The 22,670-nt window shown below is 51.2% G+C and overlaps 1 protein-coding gene across 1 annotated transcript; it reads right to left on the bottom strand.

Annotated features, from left to right (window-relative positions):
- Positions 1 to 1,961: 1,961 nt before the first annotated feature.
- Positions 1,962 to 22,324, bottom strand: RAMP1 (receptor activity modifying protein 1). Its single transcript, XM_021536106.3, has 3 exons — positions 22,174 to 22,324; positions 10,530 to 10,668; positions 1,962 to 2,754 (listed from the first exon to the last, which is right to left on the bottom strand). Exons 1-3 carry the CDS (start codon positions 22,211 to 22,213, stop codon positions 2,499 to 2,501), a joined length of 435 nt encoding a protein of 144 aa, XP_021391781.1. The 5' UTR covers positions 22,214 to 22,324; the 3' UTR covers positions 1,962 to 2,498.
- Positions 22,325 to 22,670: the final 346 nt, after the last annotated feature.

The following is a 22,670-nucleotide window of genomic DNA, read 5'->3' as shown; positions in this document are numbered from 1 at the left end:
TCTCAATGCTGTTTCATGTAAGTATGTTTTTGTCACAGTTTGGAATTATTACATTGTTAATTTAGGCTCTATTTGGGCTACAGGCTTTTTGGGTTTTTTTTTGTTTCTATTAATTGTGTGAAGTAGTTAAAAGAAATACATGCTAATATGTAACTTAAGTACATGTTTAGTATTAGTGAAATGATATATATATATATAAAATATATATTATATATTTCTGTGAAAAAATTAATGAAAGGGAGATTTTTTTAAAAAGAAATCTGCTTTTGGCTTTCCAGTCTGGATCTGGTGAGGGAGCATCAGATGCTGTTTGATCTTATGAAGGTAAATATAGGCACTGTTGCCTGGAGAGCACCTAATTGTGTTCTCCAGATTCCTGCACTGAAAGGGAATGACACAGCTGGAACCACAACACATTTCCCCCCCTGGTGCACACTTTGGCTTTCTTGATTTGGGAGGATGTGATCCTCAGTTGCCTTTTCTGTAAGGAGCTGGGTGGCTCTGAGAGCCTGCTGAGGAGAGGCTTCAGCCCATGTGCCAGAGTTCCCTCAGCATCCTCCAGGACTGGGATCACACAGAGGAGCTGATGGAGCCCAGCTGAGCTTTACAAACCAGGAAATAAATGTTTGTGTGCTTTCATGCAGAGCAAGCGTGTGTGTGACACTTGGGCATTGACTGTTGGGTTTTATTGCCCCTCCATTCTCTCCTGCTGTTCCTCTGCTGCAGATGCTGGAGGAAATGTAAACAATCTCCTTAAGAGCACAGCAGAGCTGGGTGCAAACTGTAAGCATGAAACTTGTGTGTTGAGTTTCCCTGTGCCTTTTTCTTTGCAGCTGCACCAGCTCCTGTAGCTGTTGCTGGAGGTCTGGGAAAGCAGGGAGGTGAAATGCAGGGGCTGGCATGCAGGAGGAGAGCTGCACCTGCAGGCACTGTTCACAGGGAAACACGGATCAGCCCAGTCTTTTAAGCAAGCACCTGCAGTGAGAGATCTCTGCTGCCAAAACAGATGTGTCAGCAAAGGTAGGGGGTAAAACGCTCACAGAAATGGCGAGGTTGGAAATACATCTGGATTTTACCTATGACATTCAAAGGATTCTCTTATTCTTGAGTCAAAACCTCAATCAGGTTGGTGTAACAAAGTAGTTCTTACTGTAGAGGCACCCTGGTACTGTCCCATCCTTCACGAGGAGGGGTCACAGCCCCCATTTCTTGGGATGTCACCATGGATGGCTCCCCACTCATGCCAGGAAGCTGCCCAGGGAAGAGCAAAGCCGGGGTGCTGCTCAGGGGAGCCAGGCAGCCCTGTGAGCACAGAGCTGCAGCCATCAAAGCCATCCCTGCCTCCCAGAAAAATCCTGTCTCACCCCTTCCCTGTATTGTTGCTTGCCTGGAGGAGATGAGCAAAATAATAAAGTTTGGATACTCTTAAATACTGTACAAGAAAGTCTGAGCATTGGTTTGTGCTCATTCAGGACACGATGGGGAGGATCCTAGATCTCATCACCTCACAGTCAGGAAAATAAACTGAGTTTTTCCTGAAGGCAAGGAGATTTGGGGAGGGGGGGAGGGTTACATATTTACATGAATATATATTTGTTTATATGTGTTTTTGCGTGTATTTGTATAGGTGCAGCTAACTTACGCTTCTGCCAGAATCCTAGACTGGTTTGGGTTAGAGGGGGCCTGGGCTGGGTGGGCTGGGTGTCCCCAGGGAAGCCCTTCCTGAGCCAGCAAGGCACTGAAGGGGTCTGGAGTGGCCAGAGCTCTCAGGGTGGGGTTGGGGTCCCCATCCCAGGTGCTGCCCAGCCTCCCTGCACTGGAGCTGACCCTGCTCCTGGAGCCCCGACCTGCCCACCCACACCAGGGACCTCCCCAGTGCCCACCCAGGGCTCGTGGGGTGGGCTCAGGACTACTGGGAGTCTCTGGCATCACAGAATGAGGGCACTGAGGGGGACGCTTCACCTCGTTTATTCGTGTTTATTTATTTAGGTAGGAAAAGCACCTTATTCCCATTCCTTGTTAGTAGCCCCAGGGCAGCAGCGGCGCCACTCCTCCCCACGTTGTTCCCCACCTCCCAGGCAGAACGCGGTCCTTGTGGCGGGGGGAGAAGATGCCTTTCCACGCGTGGGGGAAGCCGAGGATGTTCAGGCACACCCAGACCCGCTGGTCTCACGCTGTCGATGCCACGCTGGCGCCGCGGGGCTGGCAGGATTTCAGCTCCCCACACGCCCCTGCGGTTTTTTCCCTTCGAAATTCCCCTGCTCGGCGCTCGCTGCCGGGAGGGGAGCGGCGGAGCAGAGCCGGGCCGGCGCGGGGCGAGCGGCGCTCCGCCAGCACCGCCGCTTCAGGGCCACTGAGCGGGACCGGCGGGCACACGGGCGGAGGAGCAGCGGCGGCGGCGCCGTCCCTGCCCCGGGGCTCGGCGCTGCTCCTCCGGCCGGCTCCTCCCGAGCTCCAGGGGAGTCCCGCCCGCCCCTCCCCTGCCGGCCGCGCCGCCCCTACACGATGCCCTCGCTGCGTTTGCTCCGCCACACCACCAGCGCCGTCATCAGCAGCGTCACCAGCACGGGCAGCACGATGAAGGGGCACAGCACGCCGTTCGGGGGGTCGTGCAGCGCCCGGCCCGACGGCGAGCAGTTCCTGAAGTATTGCCTGTGCACGGCCACGAAGAACTCGTCCACCAGCCGGTTGGGCCAGTAGCAGTCGAGCTTCTCGGCGATCAGCGCCGTGCAGTTGGTGAGCTCCCCGTAGGTGCTGCAAAACACAGGGACAGCGGCTGACACCAGCGCCCGGCCACGGCCACGGCACCTTCTCCCCGTACAGCAGGATCCATTATATATACCGTATATAAAATACAAAATAGATACTACATAATTTATAATTACTATAATATCAATATACATCCCATACATATATACATCATATATATCCTATACCCAATATATATATTAAATATAGTATCATTACTACAATACATCCCTCCCTGTACAATAATATTCTAATAATATTCTATTACAGAGGTGTGTACTTGAGATTGTACTACAGATAAGTGTTCTTACATTTTTTAGCTATTCTTTTGAGTTTGCAGCTAGATATGCCTAGCCCTATAAAAATATATAGCAGGTTTTTGGAAATTTACGTAACCTATAAAAATATATGGGGTTTTGAGTTCACAGGTAGAGAGTTAAAAAGGTAAAAGGGTGTTTTAAATTCCCACCAGTTTTGACACTTGGATGGCAACTTTCAAGTCTCACTCACAGCCAAAAGCAGTTTTCATTTATGAATTACGCGGTGGTGGTGGTTTAATTTATGGAAGGAAATGAAAACAGAAATAGTAGTTGCAGGAACACCAAGAAGCAAGTTTGGAGGGTTTTTTTGTTTGTATTGCATTAATTTTTGCAGAATTTCCTGGCCATACTGGTGCTATTAGAACATACAGGGCAGACCCACATTTTAAGCAGACCTTCAGGAAACCCATCCCAACTCGGCCTTCAGAGCACCATCCTCCAGCCTGTGTGAGTTCAGTCCAAGGAGGACAGAAAAAAGTACACTGAACCTACTTTAAATCTCCTTTAATTTGCCCAAAACTGAGGAAGTTGCATAGAAACCAGTTGGGCAGGCCCACCCCTCTAGGACCAGCAAGTCCATTTTTCCATTTTTTAAAAAAATACCTGGAAAAGCAGGAGCAGCCCTGAGCCAGAGCCACTGTCCTTGTGTCAGGTCATCCAGCCATCCTCTGGAATGACAGCTAAATTCCCCCTGCTTTAAAAATGACAGCTAAACCCTCCCTGCTTTAAAACTGGCCATGCATAAAAACAAAGATACAATTTCCCCCACCATCCCAATTAGTCACTGTCTAATCCTAGAGAAGCAAGGCAAAGCAAACCCCCGGCTCTCCAATTAGAAACCTGCCTGGGGGAAGAAATACTTTACAAGCAGCTTCCCAGCCCCTCTGCACAGCCCCAGCACAGCTCCTCAGCTGGGGTTTGGGGTTTTGGGGCAGGCTGTGCTCACACAGCCAGAGATTTAATTAACAGAGCCTGCAGCTGCTAAAAGCAGCTTCTGCTTGGCATCCCGATGTGCAAAATTACCATTTCCCGTTCATTAGCATCCTTAGGAGATCTTGGGAGCTGCAGCATCTTCAGGAGCCAGAGGAAAAGTGTTAGCAGGCGAATAAAAGCTATTTTTAAAGCTGAAGGGCCATAGTGCAGCTGGCTTAGCCCTTCCCTGGCTCCAGCTGCACTTCCGTGGGGATAAATCACTGCTCCCATCACTGCATGGGAAGGCATGCAAGGAACCAAAGCAGCAGTGCCAGCAAATGAGAGATAAACTGTCACTGCCCTTTCCAGCCAAATTCCAGCCAAATTCTAGCCAAACTGTCACTGCCCTTTCCAGCCAAATTCCAGCCAAATTCTATCCAAACTGTCACTGCCCTTTCCAGCCAAATTCCAGCACTCAGCCACCACTGGACATGAGGAGGGACCCGATGAGAGGAGCTGGGCAGCCACAGCCCCACGGGCAGTGTTGGGGGACAGGGAGGTGACCGTGGGGCTCTGACTGGAGGGAGGTCCCTCCACCTTAATGGGGTGTCTTGAGACACCCTAAGTCTCTTGTCCCTTCTATTTCTGCTGTTTTCATTGAAGTCCCCCTGCTCCAAATGCATGCTCAGCAGGAGCAGGGGCATCATGGGCACTCTCAGCCTCTGGCCCCACACGCCCCAAAGACCAGTGGGGAGTGAGTGGGAGGGAAATAAACTGTTTTCAGGAACAGGTCCAAGTGCAGAAGTGACACTGAGGGCTGCTGAGCTCTTGGCCAGGGGAGAGCAAGGCTGGGTGCTGTTGAGGAGCTGATCTCTGCCCTTGGCTTACACAGAGCACATCTGACCATCACACTTCATCCACAAAGAGCTAAAAGCCAAGCTGAGCTCTCAGCTACGCCCAACTGCTCTCATTTCTTCCACTGCACCTCACAGACCCCCAAACGGCCCTGTGAGATTCCATCATCTCCTGTCCATCCCAAATGCACCAGTCACGGGGCACTGGGGCCTTCTCCTGTCACAGCAGGATACCAGCAGGATCCTTTGGCTGGGAAGGGATAACCAGGGTTAACCATGGGATCCAGGCTGCTCACGCTGCCCTGTCAGACAGGATCAGGATCAGGAGAGCAGCAGTGTTGATGCCTGGGCCTGAGTGTGCTCTTCCCTGCCACAGCAGTGAACGTGTGTCCCACTGCCTCTCCAAAAGAGCATCTGCTTCTCTCTCTGCTCATGAGCAGGGCCACGTTCCTGTGACAGCTCCAGGCCAGCCTGCTCCCACTGGGAATTCAGCCTGGGCTGGTGGTGAAATACCTCAGGAGGGGGGGTTGTTTTCCTGCGCAGCTCTGCCGCCCCCCAGCCCAGCCCCAGAGCGCCGTGTTCCCCCCACACCCACCAGGCTGAACAGGGCAAAGCTGAGCCAAGCCCCTCAGGCTGCAAGCATGATCCTGAGGCACAGAGTTAGAACTCTCTGGAGAGAGAATGCTCTGCCCAAGTAGGGATAAACCAGCTTGAACTTTACCCTGTTTGTGAAAGTTCCCATGCATGGATGGAGAAGGGGGGCGTTATGATTTGCCCACACGGGTAACAGCAATCTCTAGTCAATAATTATTTTGCTCATTTTAACAGCTTTGCTTCAATATTGTTTCAATAAACAGGGCAATATATATAACTTTCTATGCTATGTAGGAAATAATTGGATGCAGCCATACCCAGACCCCACCCCAGGAAACAGAGGAAGCTAGGGGGTCCTTTCTTCATCTCCTGACTCAACAGCAGGACCTCCCTAACAAACTTTGTTCCAAGCTTCCATTCTGCCTGTAGCAAGCCTGGAGTCAAGCTTTTGGCTTTCAGACAGGCCCACAGCTTGTTTGCAAAGCCTCCACCTCCCAAACACCATCTCCTCCAGAAAAATACTAAGCAGCCGCTCTAGGATAGCGCTGGGAGGAGAGCAGGTTTTCCCAAACAATCCCACCACTGCCAGGAGACAGACACCTGGCCCTGAAAATCTTGGCTGTGCTTTGGAATATTTTTTCCCTACCCAATGTGAACTGCAGTTACAACTGTTGTCCCTGTCACCATGGAAATGGGTTGGATTTAAAGGATGCTGTGGATGGACTGTGTGGGGATGAAGGGCAGGCAGGATGGGGATGGGCTGGGCCACTGCTGGGAAGGAGTCAAAGAATGATTTAGGGTTTGATGGCATCTGAATGCTTATACTGCTATAAATCCCAAGGAATTCCTCTGGGGTTTTTTACCACTGCAGCGAAGACTGGAGTTGGCTCTGGCATTTATTCCTAGACAGCACTTGGATGTGGATGGTGTTGCACTAGGACTGGGCTTCACAGGATTGACAGCTCTCTCTTTCACCACGAGTATCCCAGTATTTCCTGTCCTCCCTCAATTCCTTGCTTCAGAAGGGAAAAAAGAGAACACCACAAGGCTTCACTTCTGCTTTGCAAATTAAAAGAAAACATTGATTTCCTCCTCTGCAGGGTGAGCCTGGAGCCAGGCTAAAGGGGTATCCAGAAGGGACCTGGCAAGCTGAAGATAAATAAGTAGATAATGAGATAATAAGAGAATGGATCAATCTGCTTTCTGTAAATAATGGAGAAATAACCTGAAGACAGTGTGAGTGTGCTGACAGCTGGGAGAGCAGCTCCATCTCTGGCTGCAGCTGTGAGAGCAGCACCATGATCCCCCTGGTGAGCTCCTTCCTGCAGAACAGGGGAAAGCATTCCATGGAGATTTTCAGGAATGCCACAGCGTGGATATATTTGGGATGAAGATGCCTGGCTGGGCCGGAGTGACACCCGCAGCTGTGGCAACGCTCAGCACCCTGAGCATCCCCCTGTGCACAAACCCTCCTGCAAATCCATTCCCTGGCAGAGCCCTCCAGCCAAACCCAGCAGGACAAATATCCCCAAGTCATCAGCACCCGCTGACGCACTGGGGCTGGGCAGTGGCACCCCAGCCCCCACATCCCTGAAATAGCTGCCTCAAGGGAGACCACAGCTAATCCCCCTGGCTCAGCCAGCACGCCAATGAAGCTGGAATCAAAATAGCCAAGCTGCTCTTTGGGATAATTCATCGGGCACAGCTGAGCTCCTGGCCAAAGCAGCTTGGTCGCCAGCACGGAAGGGAGGAGCCCTCGACACCAAAGATCCCAAGATGCAGCCGGAGTGGGCAACAGCTCACACAAGTTCCCTCAGTCCATGAGAAGAACTTGTATATCAAAATCCACCCATTTTCCCTAAATAAGCAATGCTAAGAAAGCCAGCAGAGCTCAAGGGGTGGAAAAACCTCCCCAGAAAGAGCCCCTGGTTGCATTAGAACAGGAGCAGTGGTGCAGGAGCTCAGCTGATGCCACTGAAGGCGAGATGGGAGCAGCATAAGGAGAAACCCCCTAGGTAAGATTAGACAAAGCAGTTTATATGTTAACTTTTTATCTTACAGGGAGAAAACTTCTTTACTTTCTTTGTTTTATCAGTTTCTTCTTCTGTTAACTCAGTTGTTTAACCTACACACCAACTACTAAATCCACAGAGCAGCATGTACTGCCTATAAATAGGACCAGTGACCCAGGATTACAGACTCTGCTGAGACAATTCATTTATCCAGATGTTCCCATCGTGCCAGCCTCAATTGAGCAGGAAATTATGCAGTTTAGGGGCATTTCCCTGCTAAATGCTGCATCCAGGAAATCAGAGCTCCAAACACGATGCTGCTGCGGGTGGCACAGAGGCAGAAGCTCCCAACATTCCTCCTCCTTTCAGACAGGTTTCAAGCAACAAAATGCCTTGGTCTGGGGGAAGATCTGGAGAAAACAGGCTCTAGGCAGGTGCTTTATTTCCATTTCTTTGTCTCACACCTGGTGGAAGACAAAATCCTTTCCCTAGGGCCGGAGGGGTGACCAGCCAGCTATGCCACCCCCTGCCCACTCCTGCTCGGACATCTCTTTCCCTAAAAAGGGGATGGTGATTCCCACACATCCAGGGAGCAAGGTGTTGAGCCCACCCAAATCCCATATCCTTGCAGCTGATTTACTGCAGTAACTGAACAATTTCTACCCAATTCTTCCACTGTCCTGAGGGCACAAGAGGATCAGAGGAATGTCATCTCTCAAATAACCCTGAGCCATGTGTTTGCACGGAGCAAAGGGACTCAGGCAATCAAATTAAACCCTGCAAGCTTATCAACATTTCCTCCAAGTGCCTCAAGGGTAAGGAGTTCAGCTGAAGCTATTTAGGAGACAAACAGGACATGTGAGATAAAGAACAAGATGTTGAGGGCTGGAACAACATCAGCAGCCCTGGGTGTTTTTGAGCACCAGATGAGACCTCTCAAGACCAGAAACCTCCCACAGTCTTTCAGCTCTTTTCTTCCTCTCCATTCTACCACAGATCAAGGGGAAGGAAAACCCAACAGAGTGTTTACAGTCTCAGAATCATCCAATAATTAAGATTGGAAAAGACCTCCAAGATCCCGGAGCCCAATCTTTGAGCAAAAGATGCACACACAAACGTGTGTAGGTTTTAATTTCACTCAGAAGAAAGGGCCACAAAGCAGGAAACCACAGAAATCTCACAAAACCTCTTAATTTTTGTGCAAAATACTCATGGCATACAGCACCATCTGCTCCCTGTTTCCAGCTGACCCCCATCCCTACTGGTGTCACATGAGCTTGTTTTTGTTCCGCTGCTTCATTTTCCCAGGGAAAGGCCACGGAAAGGCACAACATGGAAATTCAGCAGAAGAGGGAAAGAGGGGGCTTATTCCCTCAAGCCCTCACACCAACACACAGCCACTCCTGACCTGTCTTTCAACTTCTCTCAAAACCCTCTCAGCAGATTTACACTGTGGTGGTACCAAAAGATTCAGCTCTGCTGACTATAAATAGGAAAGAACTAATCCAAAGAAAGCACTGTTTGCAATAAAAATAAAAATAAAACCAGAGGAAATTCCCCCCCAAAAATGCAACAAACCCCTGCAGTGCAGCACATTCCCCACGTGTGTGGGGTGACCCCCCAGTCTCCCTGGTGGAATCTGAGCAGGGATCCCCTTCCACCCTCCTCATCCCACAGAGATGCTCCCAAGCATTCCACCAGGGAAGCAAGGCTGCATCTCTGCTGCTCCCAAGTCGTAAATCACAGCTGACACCCTGACACTGATTACAAACAGGAGGCTTAGCAGGCAGCTGCCATTGCCATACCATTCCAGCCTCTCCCTCTAGTTGCTTGGAAAAATCAACACACAGCTTCTGGAAGCAGGGGCTGAGCCAGCAGCTCTGGTGGGGCAGTTTGGGATTTTCTCACAGCGAGGCTCTGAGGACATCTCGGTGGGTTATGGGGTTTTCATGCTGAGCTAGGGAGTTTTGAACTGTCTGGAGAAGCAGAGTGCTGAGGAAAAATGAAAAACCTCCTGGGAAATATGGCCATCCAGCTGTGAGGCACCAGAAGCCCCCGTGATGGGGATCCCAATCTGCCTCTTCATTAACCCATCAATTTCCAGCACACAGCAGAGCCATGGTCTTCTACTGGAGCTCCACTGCCGTGTGGTGAAGCATGACCACCACCCTGACTTCCAAACCCTGCTCAGGCTGGGGTCCTTGAAAAAATCCTTCAACCCCAGAATGGCTGAGGCTGGAGATGACCCCTGGAGACCCACTTCACCTTGTCCAAACACCCCTGCTCATGCAGCTGGTTGCTCACGACCATGTTCAGCTGGTTTTTTAGTATCTCCGAGGATGGAGATTCCACATCCTTCCTGGGAGATCTGTGCCAGTGTTTGGCCACCCTCACAGTGAAAACACATTTCCTGGTGTCCAGAGGGGACCTCCTATGCCTCAGTTTCTGCCCACGCTTTCCCACCAGGACACTCTCCTGGCTCATGTTCAACCTGGTGCCCACCAGAACCCCCAGATCCCTTTCTGGTTTCTCTCTGGGCAGCCCCAGCACATCCTGGTGCCTGGGGCTGGACTTTGCCCTTCCCCTTGCTGAACTCGAGGAGGTTCCCAGCTTGCTGAGGTCCCCATGGATAGCAGCACAACCCTCTGGTGTTTCACCCAGCCCTCCTGGTTTGGTGCCACCTGAGGTGCTGGGGTTACCCTAGGTCCCATCACCCACAGAGAGATCAAGGAGGGCAGTGGTGACCCCTGAGTGCTGCAACCAGTGCTTGGGCCAACAATCAAAACCCCCAGGCCTGACTGTTCCAGCAGTTCCCAGCCCACCTTCCCCAGCTTCACACACAGGCAGTGCCAAAAACCTCACCAGAGTCTGGGCAAACAACATCCACTGCTCTCCCCTCCAGGCCCTCCACGTGTGACCAGGCTGGAGAAACCCTCGGGGGCCCAGCATGGACAGAGGCAGGGCAGCACCAGCAGCCAAGCACAGTGACATCAGGGTGTTCCCCCCAGTGAAACAAACCCCAGCGCCGACACCCCCGCGCCCCAAAATCCCAGCTGGACGAGAGGGAGGAGCAAAGGGAGCTCACTTACCCCATGGTCTCGCCCCAGTCACACCAGAGGCGCTGGCCGATGCCCTCCATGCTGTCCTGGAAGTCCTTGAGGCAGTAGTGGCGGATCATCCAGCCGTAGTCGGCCTCCTGGCACGCCGTGGCCGCGATGAAGTGCTGGGCTGCAAGACAGGCCAGCCTGTCAGGCTCTGCTGGGCTCACACTCATGTCTCAGGTTTGGCTTTCCTATTTTTCACACTCTGGGCTGCTTTAGTGGGTGGGTCTGGGCTTCCTATTAGGGGATGGTGAGCTCTCTGCACAGAGCAGGGAGACAGAGCAATTCCTTCTCCAGCTGGGCACCAAGGACAAATGATCCGAATCTCAGGCCCAAAAGTACAAACAATAGTGAATTGAAAAGAGCAAAACAAGCAGGATGGGACTTCACAACCTAAAGCTGTAACTGGACAATTAACTCCAATATGCAAATGGAGCAGAACTTATAAAAGTGAGAGACCCCATGACCAGTTGTCCATTTTGTGACCATTTTGGTTCATCTTGGGTGCAGCCCTGGCTGGGCTCTTGTGCTGCCCAAGGTGGATCCATGGAGGAGATCCTTTTAATAAATCCCTGCTTTATTCTGTAACTCTGCCTGGCCTCTGTTCTAGGTCAGCCTCTCAAGGTATCAACAGCCTCACCACAGCCCCTCTCCTCACACAGAGGTTTCTGCCAAAGCACTGACACCAGAGCAACACCAGCTCTCCAAAACCTCCTTCTCACAGCCCTGAGAGCCTGGTGCTGATAAATCAGTTATTCAAGACATGTTGGGTAACTCATAAATTAGTAAGGATGTGGATTTATTCTCTACTGTCTTTGGACTTCAAATGTTCATGTTGTGGGCTTAAAACACAAGTGTTTTCAGGGTGTGGGGGAAGCTGGGGGATAACAGAAGCCTGCTGCTGACCCCTGAAAAATTATCTGCACAGTGCCACACTTGGGAACAAACATCTACCTCTGATGGAGCACAGGGACAGACACAGGGAAATCCATCAAATCCATCCCTGGCTGCACAGTGCTGACTGAATTCCCTCCTGGGAACATGTCCCTGCAACTGCTTTAAAAACAGGGATGAAAATGGTGCTGCTTACAGCCTCATGCACAATCAGTACAGTGTTGCTGGTGAGGGGAAAGGGAAAGGACAGTGATGCTATAAGGACAGTGCTTCCCTACAAAGGGAAGGGAAAAAAATCCTTTGGGGGAATGGTTTAGTGAGCCTGGCTATAAATAATAGCTTTCCCTTGGTGCCAAAGTGCCAGCTAGTGCCTTTGCAGCTCCTGGAGTGCACTGCAGGCAGGCACCACATACCACATCTATTTTTTGCTACGTGCGAATAACTCTCTGCTTTATTTTTATCTGATTTTTTTAACACAACAGAATTGAGCTGCTTATTTAGTGGCCAAGGGACATCACCAAGGGACACCATCCCTCTGCAGCCTCCAAAATCCTTAGAGCACTTTGGTACCAGCATCCTATGGCAATGGGTGGGAAGTCAGGAGCTGGTGGGAATTTGGGTGGGAAGGGCCCCCAGAGCCTTGGCTGATGTTCCTGGATGGGTGCAGGGCTCCCATGCTGCCTCTGACAGCAGCAGCCACTTTGGCCTGACTCCCATAAAACCATGGGAGTTACTGAGCCAAGAGAAGTAAAAGAGCATTAAACCCTCACTGTTGCAATAATAAAATTAAGTTTATCAAAATCTCAAGCTCTGCCTAGCTGATACCAGCCAGGAGCACAGACTCAGCCAGGGATAAGCCCTGCTCCCAGATGGGAGGGCTTGACATCATGAAGCAAAGAACCAAGATAAAAAGCAGAAGCAGAAGAAGTAGAAGAAGCAGAAGAGGAAGCAGAAGCAGCAGAAGAAGAAGCAGAAGAAGAAAGAAGAAGGAAGAAGAAAGAAGAAGGAATGTGCAGTACTGCTACATGAGGCAAACATAAATGATCTATGGACTGCAAATCTCAGTCCAGGCAGGCTCAAGGGTGACGGATGGCCAAGAGCCTTTTCTCCCCTTCCCATCCTTTCCAATCTGGATGAGCCAAGGGAAGGAGTGACACGGCTGAGTGAGCACCAGCATGCAAAGGAGGCTTAGGAGTCACCCCAGGGGTCACCCCTCGGTGACATCCGTGCACTGGACTGTGAGGGACATGTAAATACCACAGCCATCACTTGTCTGGACAAGCAGCTTGCAGAGAAAATGCTGCTGGGGAATGTGTCGGGTGCAGAGCAGAGCACAGCAAAAGGACAAGGGAGAGCAGGGGAGGAGAAGGGATTAAAAAGCAGAAAGATGAGCAGCAAAGGGGATTGAGGAGCACAGGAGGAAACAGAGAAGGAAGGAATGAGTGAGACACACAAAGCACAGAGAGAAAATGAGGAATAGGAAGCCACTTGAGGAAATTCAACAAGAACACCTTTAACCTTGAGTGGAGAAGGTGGAACACTGAACAGACAATGGGGCAGAAGCAACCACAACCTGGCTGCAAGCATGCTAGCTGGTAGCCAGCATGAAAATCAACCCTACTATTAAAAGAAAAAAAAAAAAACTAACCCAAAACCAAGTGAAACCCAAACCCTGGGGAGCTTTAAGCAGGTGCCAACCACAGCAGGTCAGAAGATGCAGCTCTGGAGGTCCTTCAGAGGCAGGTGAGCACCTTGCTGTCCCCCCTGGCAGCTCCTCAGTGCTCCCCAGGAGCTCTGCCTGCCCCACCAGGACCTGCTCCTGAAGATGCCTCTCCCACTGCATCTCCCAGACCTATACAGGAGACAGTGCCAAAAACCTCACCAAAGTCTGGGCAGGCAACATGCACTGCTCTCAAATCCCTTTGGTGGGCTGTGCAAATCCCTCTGCCCCAGGGACTGGGGAAACCAGAGCCATCAGCCAGTGTCCTTTCCCAAGGACACTGGATTTTGGACATGGTGAAAGGCTCTTTTGTTTCACGTCCAGCAGGGTCTGTTTTGTCTGTGCTGTGAGGATGGAGATGGGCACAGGGAAGCAGAAAACCTCTTTTGTTTCCAGCTGACCAGGAGAACTGACTTTAGCTGTAATTGCACAATTTAAGGTCAAAGTGAGAAGTTTCCACATGGTGCCCACCTCACCCCACAGATCCCTGCTGCTTCACAGATTTTCCCCCAACCCCACTTCAGACTTCAGGCTCAGGGTTTGTAACAATAGCGGGGGGAAAAAACAAGGAGGGATTTTTGTATCTCCTGGCTCTCATTCCAGAAGGTTTTCCTTCTGCCCTCAGCCCTGCTGATGGAGATGGTGTAAGTCAGCTGCAGTGAGCTGTAAATAACTCAGCTCCAGAGCAGTCACAGCTCTGCACTCAGCAGCATCCATCTGTGAAGGATGCAAGGAGTTGCTGAAACACTGAGCTCCAAAACTCAACTGGACCAAGGCTGAGCTGCCTCCCCTCTCATGGGCCCTATCACTGCCATTCCCTCAGGAACAATGGCACTGAGAGCTGCAGGGATGCAGTGCTCCTCTGGGAGCATCCCACTGCAGCCATACAGCACCTCCACAGCCCAGCTTGGTCTTTAGGTGCCACAGGGACAGGGGGAATTACAGAACCCTGGAGTGGTTTGGGTCAGAAAGGACCTTCACATTTATCCAGTGCCACCCCTGCCATGGCCAGGGACACATTCCACTGTCCCAGGGTGCTCCAAGTCCCATGCAACCTGGCCTTGGACACTTCAGGGATCCAGAAGCAGCCTCAGCTTCTCTGGGCACCTGTGGAAATAAGCAGATACTCATCCAAAAGCTGAACCCCAAGGACGGCAGGTAATTGCCAAGTGACACTGACAGCAGGGCTGGCACTGGCACGTGTGGCACCAGCAAAGTTCTGAGCTCTGAGAACCAACAGCCCAGTATCTTTCCCTGGGCTTCTCCCAAACTCCCAGGGCCTGCCCACCCTGACAGGGAAGAATTCCTCCCCAATATCCCACTAACCCTGCCCTCTGGCAGTGGGAAGCCATTCCCTCTTCTCCTGTCAGGAGAATTGTTGATGAACAACCCTCCCTGCTGAGAGAATCCCTGATTGCCTGGTGAAAGATGCAATATTAAGGACCCTTCGTTTGCCTCCTCACAGGAAACACCTGGAGAGCAGTGGTGAGGAGGTGATTGGAGGGAGGGCTTTTGCAGGCATCCCAGATCCTCACGATTGCCCTGGGATTGATGTCCTGGAGAGTCCCAGCAAGCATCCACCAGGACTCAGCATACTGAGGGTTAGCTGCAAAAAGCCTGTCACACATTTATTTCAGCAGAAAAACAGTGATGGTCCTGAAGTGTTACAAAAAATTCAGGAAGAGGGAAAACAACTGGACTTTCTTACACTGAACTTCTCAGAGCTGGAGCCTGAACCAAGAGCTCGGGGCCACCCCTCCAAGAAACAGCTTTGGGACACCACCCCTCTGTGAGCCCACACATCTGTCACTGTGATGGTTCACCTGCAAAAATCCTTGAGCCTTCTCTGTCAGAAACATCCTGCACTTCACATCAGTATCCTCCTCCACAAACCCTGGCTCTCAGGCCTTTCCCTCCTCAGTGTTCCAGGAATTCTGGGAATTCTTGAGCTTCTCTTGCTGGGATGTGCAACCAACCCCACAGGGAGGACTGTGGAGCCTGAGAACAGATTTGGGGATTTCACACTGGCACAGGGATGTTCCCATTTCCCAGGCACTTCTCCAAGTACCCCTGATGGTGCTGGGTGAACGATGAAACTGTTTGACAACACCTGCAGAGAATTCACCAGCTGGACTGTTGGGATTTTTGGGGGGAAACTGTTCAGGGCTTCACTGACAGCAGGGCTGGCACTGGCACATGTGGCACCAGCAAAGCTCTGGGCTCTGAGAACAAACAGCCCAGTATCTTCTCCTGGGCTTCTCCCAAATTCTCAGAGCTCCCCTGTGAAATGTTCAGTGCTCCCAACAAGCCCCAAATGGAAACAGGCTGTTTTCCTCTCCTCTTCAAGGTGGTGGTTTTGCCGTTTTATTCAGAACAAGCCTTGTGCTCTGGAGCTGACTGCAGAATAAAACACTCACAGGAGTGTGGGGAGAGGACATGGGGCAGGAGGTAGAAGATGAGCGTGAAAAACAGCACAGTTTGCAGCCACAAAAATGGAAAAACTGGCCCTTTCAGCATCTGCAGAAACCTAAGAAGGGTCTGGTACCCTCTGTTTTAAAAAATTCCTTCCACTGGGGCTGCTTCTGGCAGCCACCAGCTCAGCAGAGGCTTCAGAGCCTGCAAACAACTCTTGGTTTACCAGGAATAAACTAAGCTGGTGCTCAGCTATAACACTTTTGGGACAGAAAATTGCAGGTGTTGGGGCTGGGGACAGCAGGGGGGTGGCCCAGCACTGTGCCCTCCCTGCCAGCCCAGGCAGGGCTATTTCCATCCAGGATTTGCACAGGGAATGGAGTTTTCCAGCCTCTCCTCCCTGCCCAGCTGGCTCAGGACAGGGCTGGGATGCAGCAGCAGCTCCAGGGGTGTGCAGCAGCCTAGGAATGGAGCTGGACGAGGGGGTCTGAGCCCTGAGGGGGATCCTGGGGGAGACAGAGACCTGCACGGGCTCATCCCATTCCCAATCTGCTCATGGAGGCTTCAGGAGCACCCTCAGGTCCCCAAAGCAGGCAGCTCTGCCTCCCCTGCCAGGCTGTGGCACGGTGCCTTGACCTGCAGGACTCTGTCTCCCAGGGCAGCCACTCAGGATGTGAATTAGAAGGGAATTCATGGCATCTGGGGGCTTTTACGTGCTGAAAGGGAATGGGGATTTTCCAACACACTGAGGATTCTGGAGGCAGAGCAGATGCTGGGAGTAGGGGAGACCTGCCCATCTCCAAGCACTGGGAAGGCTGATCCCAGGATTTCTTGGACAAGCTGCCAAGGCTCACTTGGGAAAGCCCCAGAGGAGGATCCCCCCTCCCTGCCTGCCCTCTGCTCCGGGGGGCTGCAGATGGAGCAGCAGAAGGAAAGCACAGAGCTCCTGCTTGAACAGGGCACGGACACAGGGAGCTCCCCTGGGAGCTCTGCAGATGGAAAGCTCATCCCAAATTCTGCCTGTCCAACAGCTTCACTGCCACAAAGCCACAAAAGGACTCAAGGAAAGCGGGATGGGAGAGAAGCCACTCAAGCTGAGAGGGGAACCAAGTCTTATGGCAGGGGAAAAACTTGAAATGGAAAGAGGCAGAGCTAGGCTACAGCCCATGGTGGAAGTACATCCTCAGAGACAATGGACACCGGATCCAGAGGCAGCAGAGAAAGTCACTCCCTGCTCAGCCAAGCTGGGGACAGGCCCCTCTTAGGGACCTGCTTTGTGGAAAACCTCCAAAGGGGCCAAAGGTTTCCCCCTCTTAGGGAATGCAGGACAAGATGTGCTGGGCCTGGAGAACCCTCTGGGGCCCACCCCACAAGTTTTTCACGTTTAGGGGAAGCGCACCCACAAACTAAAGGCCTTTAATCTGATTTATGAACTCAGTGTAGCAAAGGGGGACTTCATCCCTTCTCCTGGAACGGTTATTCCCTTCATTTTATGACACTAAGCAAAATACAGAGAAAGCTGCTTTTTTTCCCAGCCAGCATTAATGAGGTATTTTGCATACAGCTGAACATCATCATGAAACCCAAAAGGATCTCCCAGGTTTTAAATTTGGCACAAATCCTGTTGTGCCTGCAAAGGAAGGAACCGATTTATCCCTCAAACTGGTACTTGGATGATTTGTAGGCATTTACTTTTTGCTGGATTTGGGATACTTGAGTTTTTGTTGCCATTCTATAGCTACTCCAAGCATTATAAGAGGGCACAAAATAAACTGCCTAAAAATAACTGCCAGGGAATTATTAGTTGGAAGTAGAGGTAGGAGCCAGCTGCCTGAAAGCAAAGCCTGTCTGGGGCTTTTGGGGGCTCAGAGATACCACTGCACTGTGTCACCCCTCTTTCAAGTCCAGTATTTCATGAAGCACCTACAAGATCCAATTCATCCCCAAAGGAAATATAATTTTAATTCCAATCCATGCAAGACTCCATGTAACAGCTCCTGTAAGATGCAGAATATGGGACTGAAATGAAAATGCAAAATCAGGATTTGCACTGTGTAGCCCAGTGCAGGGCAGTCCTGCTTAGCTGGGTCACGTTGACTTTTTGCCATACAGCATTGCTGTTAAAATATTAACCATTAAATACACTGAAATAGGCTGCTCCAAGGAACTGGATGAGGGTCTATCCCTCCTTGCCTCAGTTTCCCACTTGCCTTAGCACAAGTTATGTCTTAGCCTTGTTATCCATCAGAGGCTGCCAAGCATATTTCCAGGAATTTTTCTTACATGTCCCTAGACTTGTTTCTGCAGAGGACAGAATGACAATTTTATTTGCCCACCAAAAGTCACTCACCAGGTAAAATAAAATCAAAAGCAGCCGAGAAGGGAGGAAGGAGAAAGGAAATCACAAGCCAGGCATGCTAAAACCCAACCACTGGCTGACTGCGCAACAGGGGAGGGAAAAATGTGCCATGAGCTGCTAGTTATAAAGATAATTATATCCTTGATGAACAGCGGGGTCTTCTGGAAAATAGTTCTTCTTGATTGAATTAATGGAGGCAAACCACAGGCTTCAGACAGGCAATGGCAATGTCTGTACAGCACTGACTTTGCCCACCCTGAGCTCAAATCATCTCTGGCCGTGGCCACCATCAAACCCCTGCTCACAAGAGCAGGGTGGAAGCAAGGAGAGATCCCCACTGGATTCTGTGCACCCAAACCCAGGGGCTGAGGGGAACCAGCCACATCCCTCCTGCCTTCCCAGGGAGAATTGTGGTGTCCTACAATGCCATCCCAGCACCTTAACCCAACGTTAGAGCCGGGTTCAGAGTTATTTTTAAATCATCAACAAAGCACTGGATGCCAGAGATATCGCTTCGGTCACAAAGCCAGGGAGAAAGGAGCAGCCACCACACTCCAGACCTCAGGAATGTGCTAAAGGCAAATGTACTCTCCTTCCACCCCCAGGATTATTTTTTCCTTCAGCTATTTCAGTTGATTGAGGCTAAAATAAGAACAGGGAAAAGTAACACCAAGGTTAAAAGTGCTTGGCATTGGTTTGGAGACAACACACTGTGATCCTGCTGGTTCAGGTTTCAACGTGTGTTAAACACAGATTTTCTGCTACGTGGGACTAGCAAACATTTTATTGAATTACCTTCAAGATAAAAAAATCACTGTCTGGGCAATCTAACAGATCTCCCATGAAGAAGCACATATTGAGTAAATACAAAAATCTGTTAGGGAGAAAACCAAAATAACCTCACTGTCACCTTGGTGCACCCATCACAGGCTGCACACGACAGCAGCTTCATGAAATACTTTCAGCACAGAGTTTCCAGACTGAAATCTGCAGCTGAGCCACATGAACAGCCTGGGAATCACCAGAATCATTTGTTTTCCTTTTCAACAGAGACTTCTCGATGTGGTTTTCCTCCCTTTCAGCTGAAGAGCACACAGAGATTTTGCACCTCTCTGCAACTCCCCCCCCACACAGCGCTGCTGCTTTCCCAGCAAACAGCACCTAAAGGATACAAGGATGCCCAGGGGGGTCACCCTTGGCTGAAACTGGGGGGTTTTCACACAGACTGCTGCCTGCCTCCCCACTGGAGTGCTTCTCTGAGGTGTCAGGATGTGTTTTCAGATCCCCAAAAGCTCATGCTGTAGAAGCACAGAGACAAGGGACTGAAACCATGAAGCAGCTTCATTAGAGGATTTGATGATTAAAAGCACCCAGCTCTGCAGGCAGTGTAATGGCAGATAGGGATGAAGATTCCCTGGTAATCACCCATCCATAGAGGAACTGACCTGGCAAACCCCAGCCGTGGCTGTATTTTAGAGCAGCAAAAGGCATTTAGCTATCTGAGTGAGCTAAAATGCTGCATTTCCCCTCTAATGGGTTTTTAATGCTCCTCTTGCTCCAACCCAGTGGTGCTTTAGGTCCTGGCTTGGTGCAGGCACCGTGCTGGGAAGGGCTCTGACCACAGCCACGGACTTGGGGCACAAATCTGCCCTGAACTTCCCCCCAAAAAATGACAGAGCCAGACTCTGCATCCAGTCAGGGAGGCAGAACAAAGCTGCCAGAGCAGAGCAGCAACTCCAGACTCCCACCCACGGCTTTCCAAGACATCCCTCAACTCTGCCACAACCCCAACGTTGATTTCTAGCCCTGTGGAAAGGTAAAAGATGCCAAGCCCATCTTTACCCATTATGAGGTCTCATTTCATTCCATCCAGGCCATGGCATTTGTATTTGCATTACTGCAGGAGGCTGCTGTGCCAGTGCTTCACTTAAACTCAGCATCGTTTCAGAGCTAATAAATGCAACCCTATTCCTCAAAGCCAAGAGGCTTCCTGACAACATCACACAGCCTCCAGCCAGCCCACCAAACCCACCTGCCACTGGTTCCTGCAGCAAAACAACTGGCACCTATGGGAGCAGTACAAGGAATTACAGGGTGGAGGCAATTTTGTTGTTCCTATTCACGTGCTTCTCTTTTGATGCATAGGAAGTTTTGAGTCCTCTCCATGCCAGAGATGCTCTCAAAGGAGGAGGAATGTTTTACTTTATTGTCAGGGATTTCTAACGAGGCATTCTGTAAATATTGGGGATTTTCTCAGAGAGGCAGCAGCCTTAAGTTCGAGTTTAAAGGGAGCTTTAGCTTTTGATTAAGGAGGCACTCAAACTGCAATCAGTGGCAGGCATTACCGAGTGTGCTTTGGCCTGAGAGAAGACACAAAGCACTTTAATTCCTGTTTTCCAGGAAAGGTCATACACACTGCCTAGAAGTTTTGTTTTTAAGAAAGCATCGTTTTCTATAGACTATGCAAACACAGTGCTGTACAGCACAGAGAAAAGATGCAGGGAATCAAGAAGGTATTAATGTTTTACCAACCTTATTTGCAACTGCCTCTTACCTCTCACAGTAATAGTTATCTACACCCAGAAAAAATCCAAGCAGCCCAGCACAGAGCTGTGTGTGGTGCCAATCATCACTGCCCCAGTAACAGCAAGAGCCTGCCTCATCCCCTCCTCCCTGAGCAGCCTCTGCAGGAAGCTGCAGTCAAAACCCAGAAAAAGCCCCAGTGGAAGTGGTTACCTCGGGGTACAGCTGGATCCCTGGCCTGCTGAATGAGACTTTTAGGATGACTGATTCCCTGGCTGCCATTGCTTTTTAAAGACTGCAGCCAGTGGTGAAATTTCTTAAAGCTCAAGCTTTAAAAGAAAGGTTTTTCTCTCAGACCCTTCTCTTTTTTTTAAAAAAAATCTCATTTTAAAATACCTGCATTGGTGCAAATCACCTTGATTTCTGAGCACTCAGTTGCCACTTGCAATTTCAGGGCAGCCCTGACTGTGTGCAGGGCCGTAAAAGCAGAAAGGTGTAAAAAGAGTAAGTGGGTCTTTTTGTTAAATGTGCTCAAAATACAAAATCCCAGGAGGAGAATGTAGTGAAAAACATCTACAGCACCAAGATGAGCTGTCACTGGGCACCTGGTTCACACAAGAGGCAGCATCTTCCTGCTCCTGAGCCCACTGGAGATGGAAAGGAGCAGCCTGGAGTACTTTTAAAAGTTACAGCTCCCCAGCAAAGAGAAGGGAGAGTCAGGAAAAGGAGACGGGGCAGGGAAAAAAGAGCAGAGAGAAATCCTAGCTAGCAGGAGATAGCGCTCTCTGCACAGGGCTGTGCAGCTTTTCCCTGCAACCCCGCAGGAAAATGTGCCTCGTCCAAGGGCACGGGCTGCTCCTGCCCTGCACAGCTGAGGAGTAGTAAATAGTTAATTACAGTAGTAAATAGTTAATTACATGGTACAGATCAGCACATCATGTGTAGCACGGCTCACTGCGTTACTCCCCAGGGTTTGGGGGGAAAAAACCAGCACAGGGGAAGGAAGGGAAAGAAGGAAAAATTTGTGCTGCCTCAGGAGCACCTTTTGTGGAAGATCAGCTTAAGATGAGGGGGTGCGGTTTCCCTTTGGAGCACCTTAAATAAACACACTTTTACACAGCACCAACACCATCACCACCCCTCCGAGCTTTTGTTGAGGGCACACAGGTGACAAGCACGGCACAAGTCTTTACCTGTTGCACTGAAATGCTAGGAGCAGCGAAGAAACCGAGGCATCCCATGGAAACAAGCACACAACTCCAGCGTTTCCAAGCCCTCCACCCGTAAACCCCAGAACATCCGACCTCAGCTCTTTGAAGAGGCACTTCTGGCTACCTCCTCTTCCCTGCGGCTCAGGAATGGGAAGACAGACTACAAAAGGCAGTAATTAAACATTTCCAACAAAAGGCACGGACCAGAGACAGAACCCGCCTCGGTCCAGCTCGCCTAGCAAGCAGAGAATCCCCCTACAAAGCAGGCTGCGTCCCACAGCATCACCACCTCACTGCTCCCGAGGCCAAGCGCCCTGGAATAATTTCTCCTTTTCCTTTCCCTACTGCTGTGTCGCCAGCGAAGCCAGGCTGGAGCCTGGCCGGGCTTCAGGGAGAGCGGTGGGAGCGCGGAGGAGGCGGCCGGGGATGCACGCCCGCGCCCGGCGCAGAGGGAGTCCCGGGGAGCCTGGCGCGGCGGCCCCGGGGAAGTTGTGCCGCGGCGGCCGCACTTACCCAGCACGAAGCAGAGGAAGCGCCGCGGGAGCAGGGCCATGGCCCCACGGCAGCCGCGGCTCCGCTGCCGGGGCCGGGCGGGCTCCGCGCCCGCGGCGCTGCCGGAGGGAGGGCGGGCCCGGGGCGGCCGCGGCCCCGCCCGGCTCCGCTCCGCTCTCCCGGCGGCAGCGCGGGCCGCAGGAGCGGGAGCGCTCCCGCGGGGACAGCGGGACGGAGATGGAGCCCGGGCTCTCCTTATCGCCCTCTCCCCCTCGCAGCCCACGGGCGAACAGTTCCGAAGGAAAGCACGGAGCAGCCCGCCTTCCTCAACCCCGGTTCCACCTCCAGCGAGGGGATTTCTCCCTAGCTAAAACATCCTGCCTTCTCCCCCTTTCTAGGGCTGAACATACACATGGAAGGCGATTTTAAGGAGGAATGTTTTGTGGTTTCCGCTTTAATGTTTATTGGAGTGTAGCACCGCTCCCGAGCTCCTACAGCTCCACCTGCAGCTCGCTGCG

This window comes from Lonchura striata, chromosome 7 (genome assembly GCF_050655825.1).
Source record: "Lonchura striata isolate lonStrDom1 chromosome 7, ASM5065582v1, whole genome shotgun sequence".
Lineage (NCBI taxonomy): Eukaryota > Metazoa > Chordata > Aves > Passeriformes > Estrildidae > Lonchura > Lonchura striata.
This window is presented reverse-complemented; position numbering and strand designations above follow the sequence as displayed.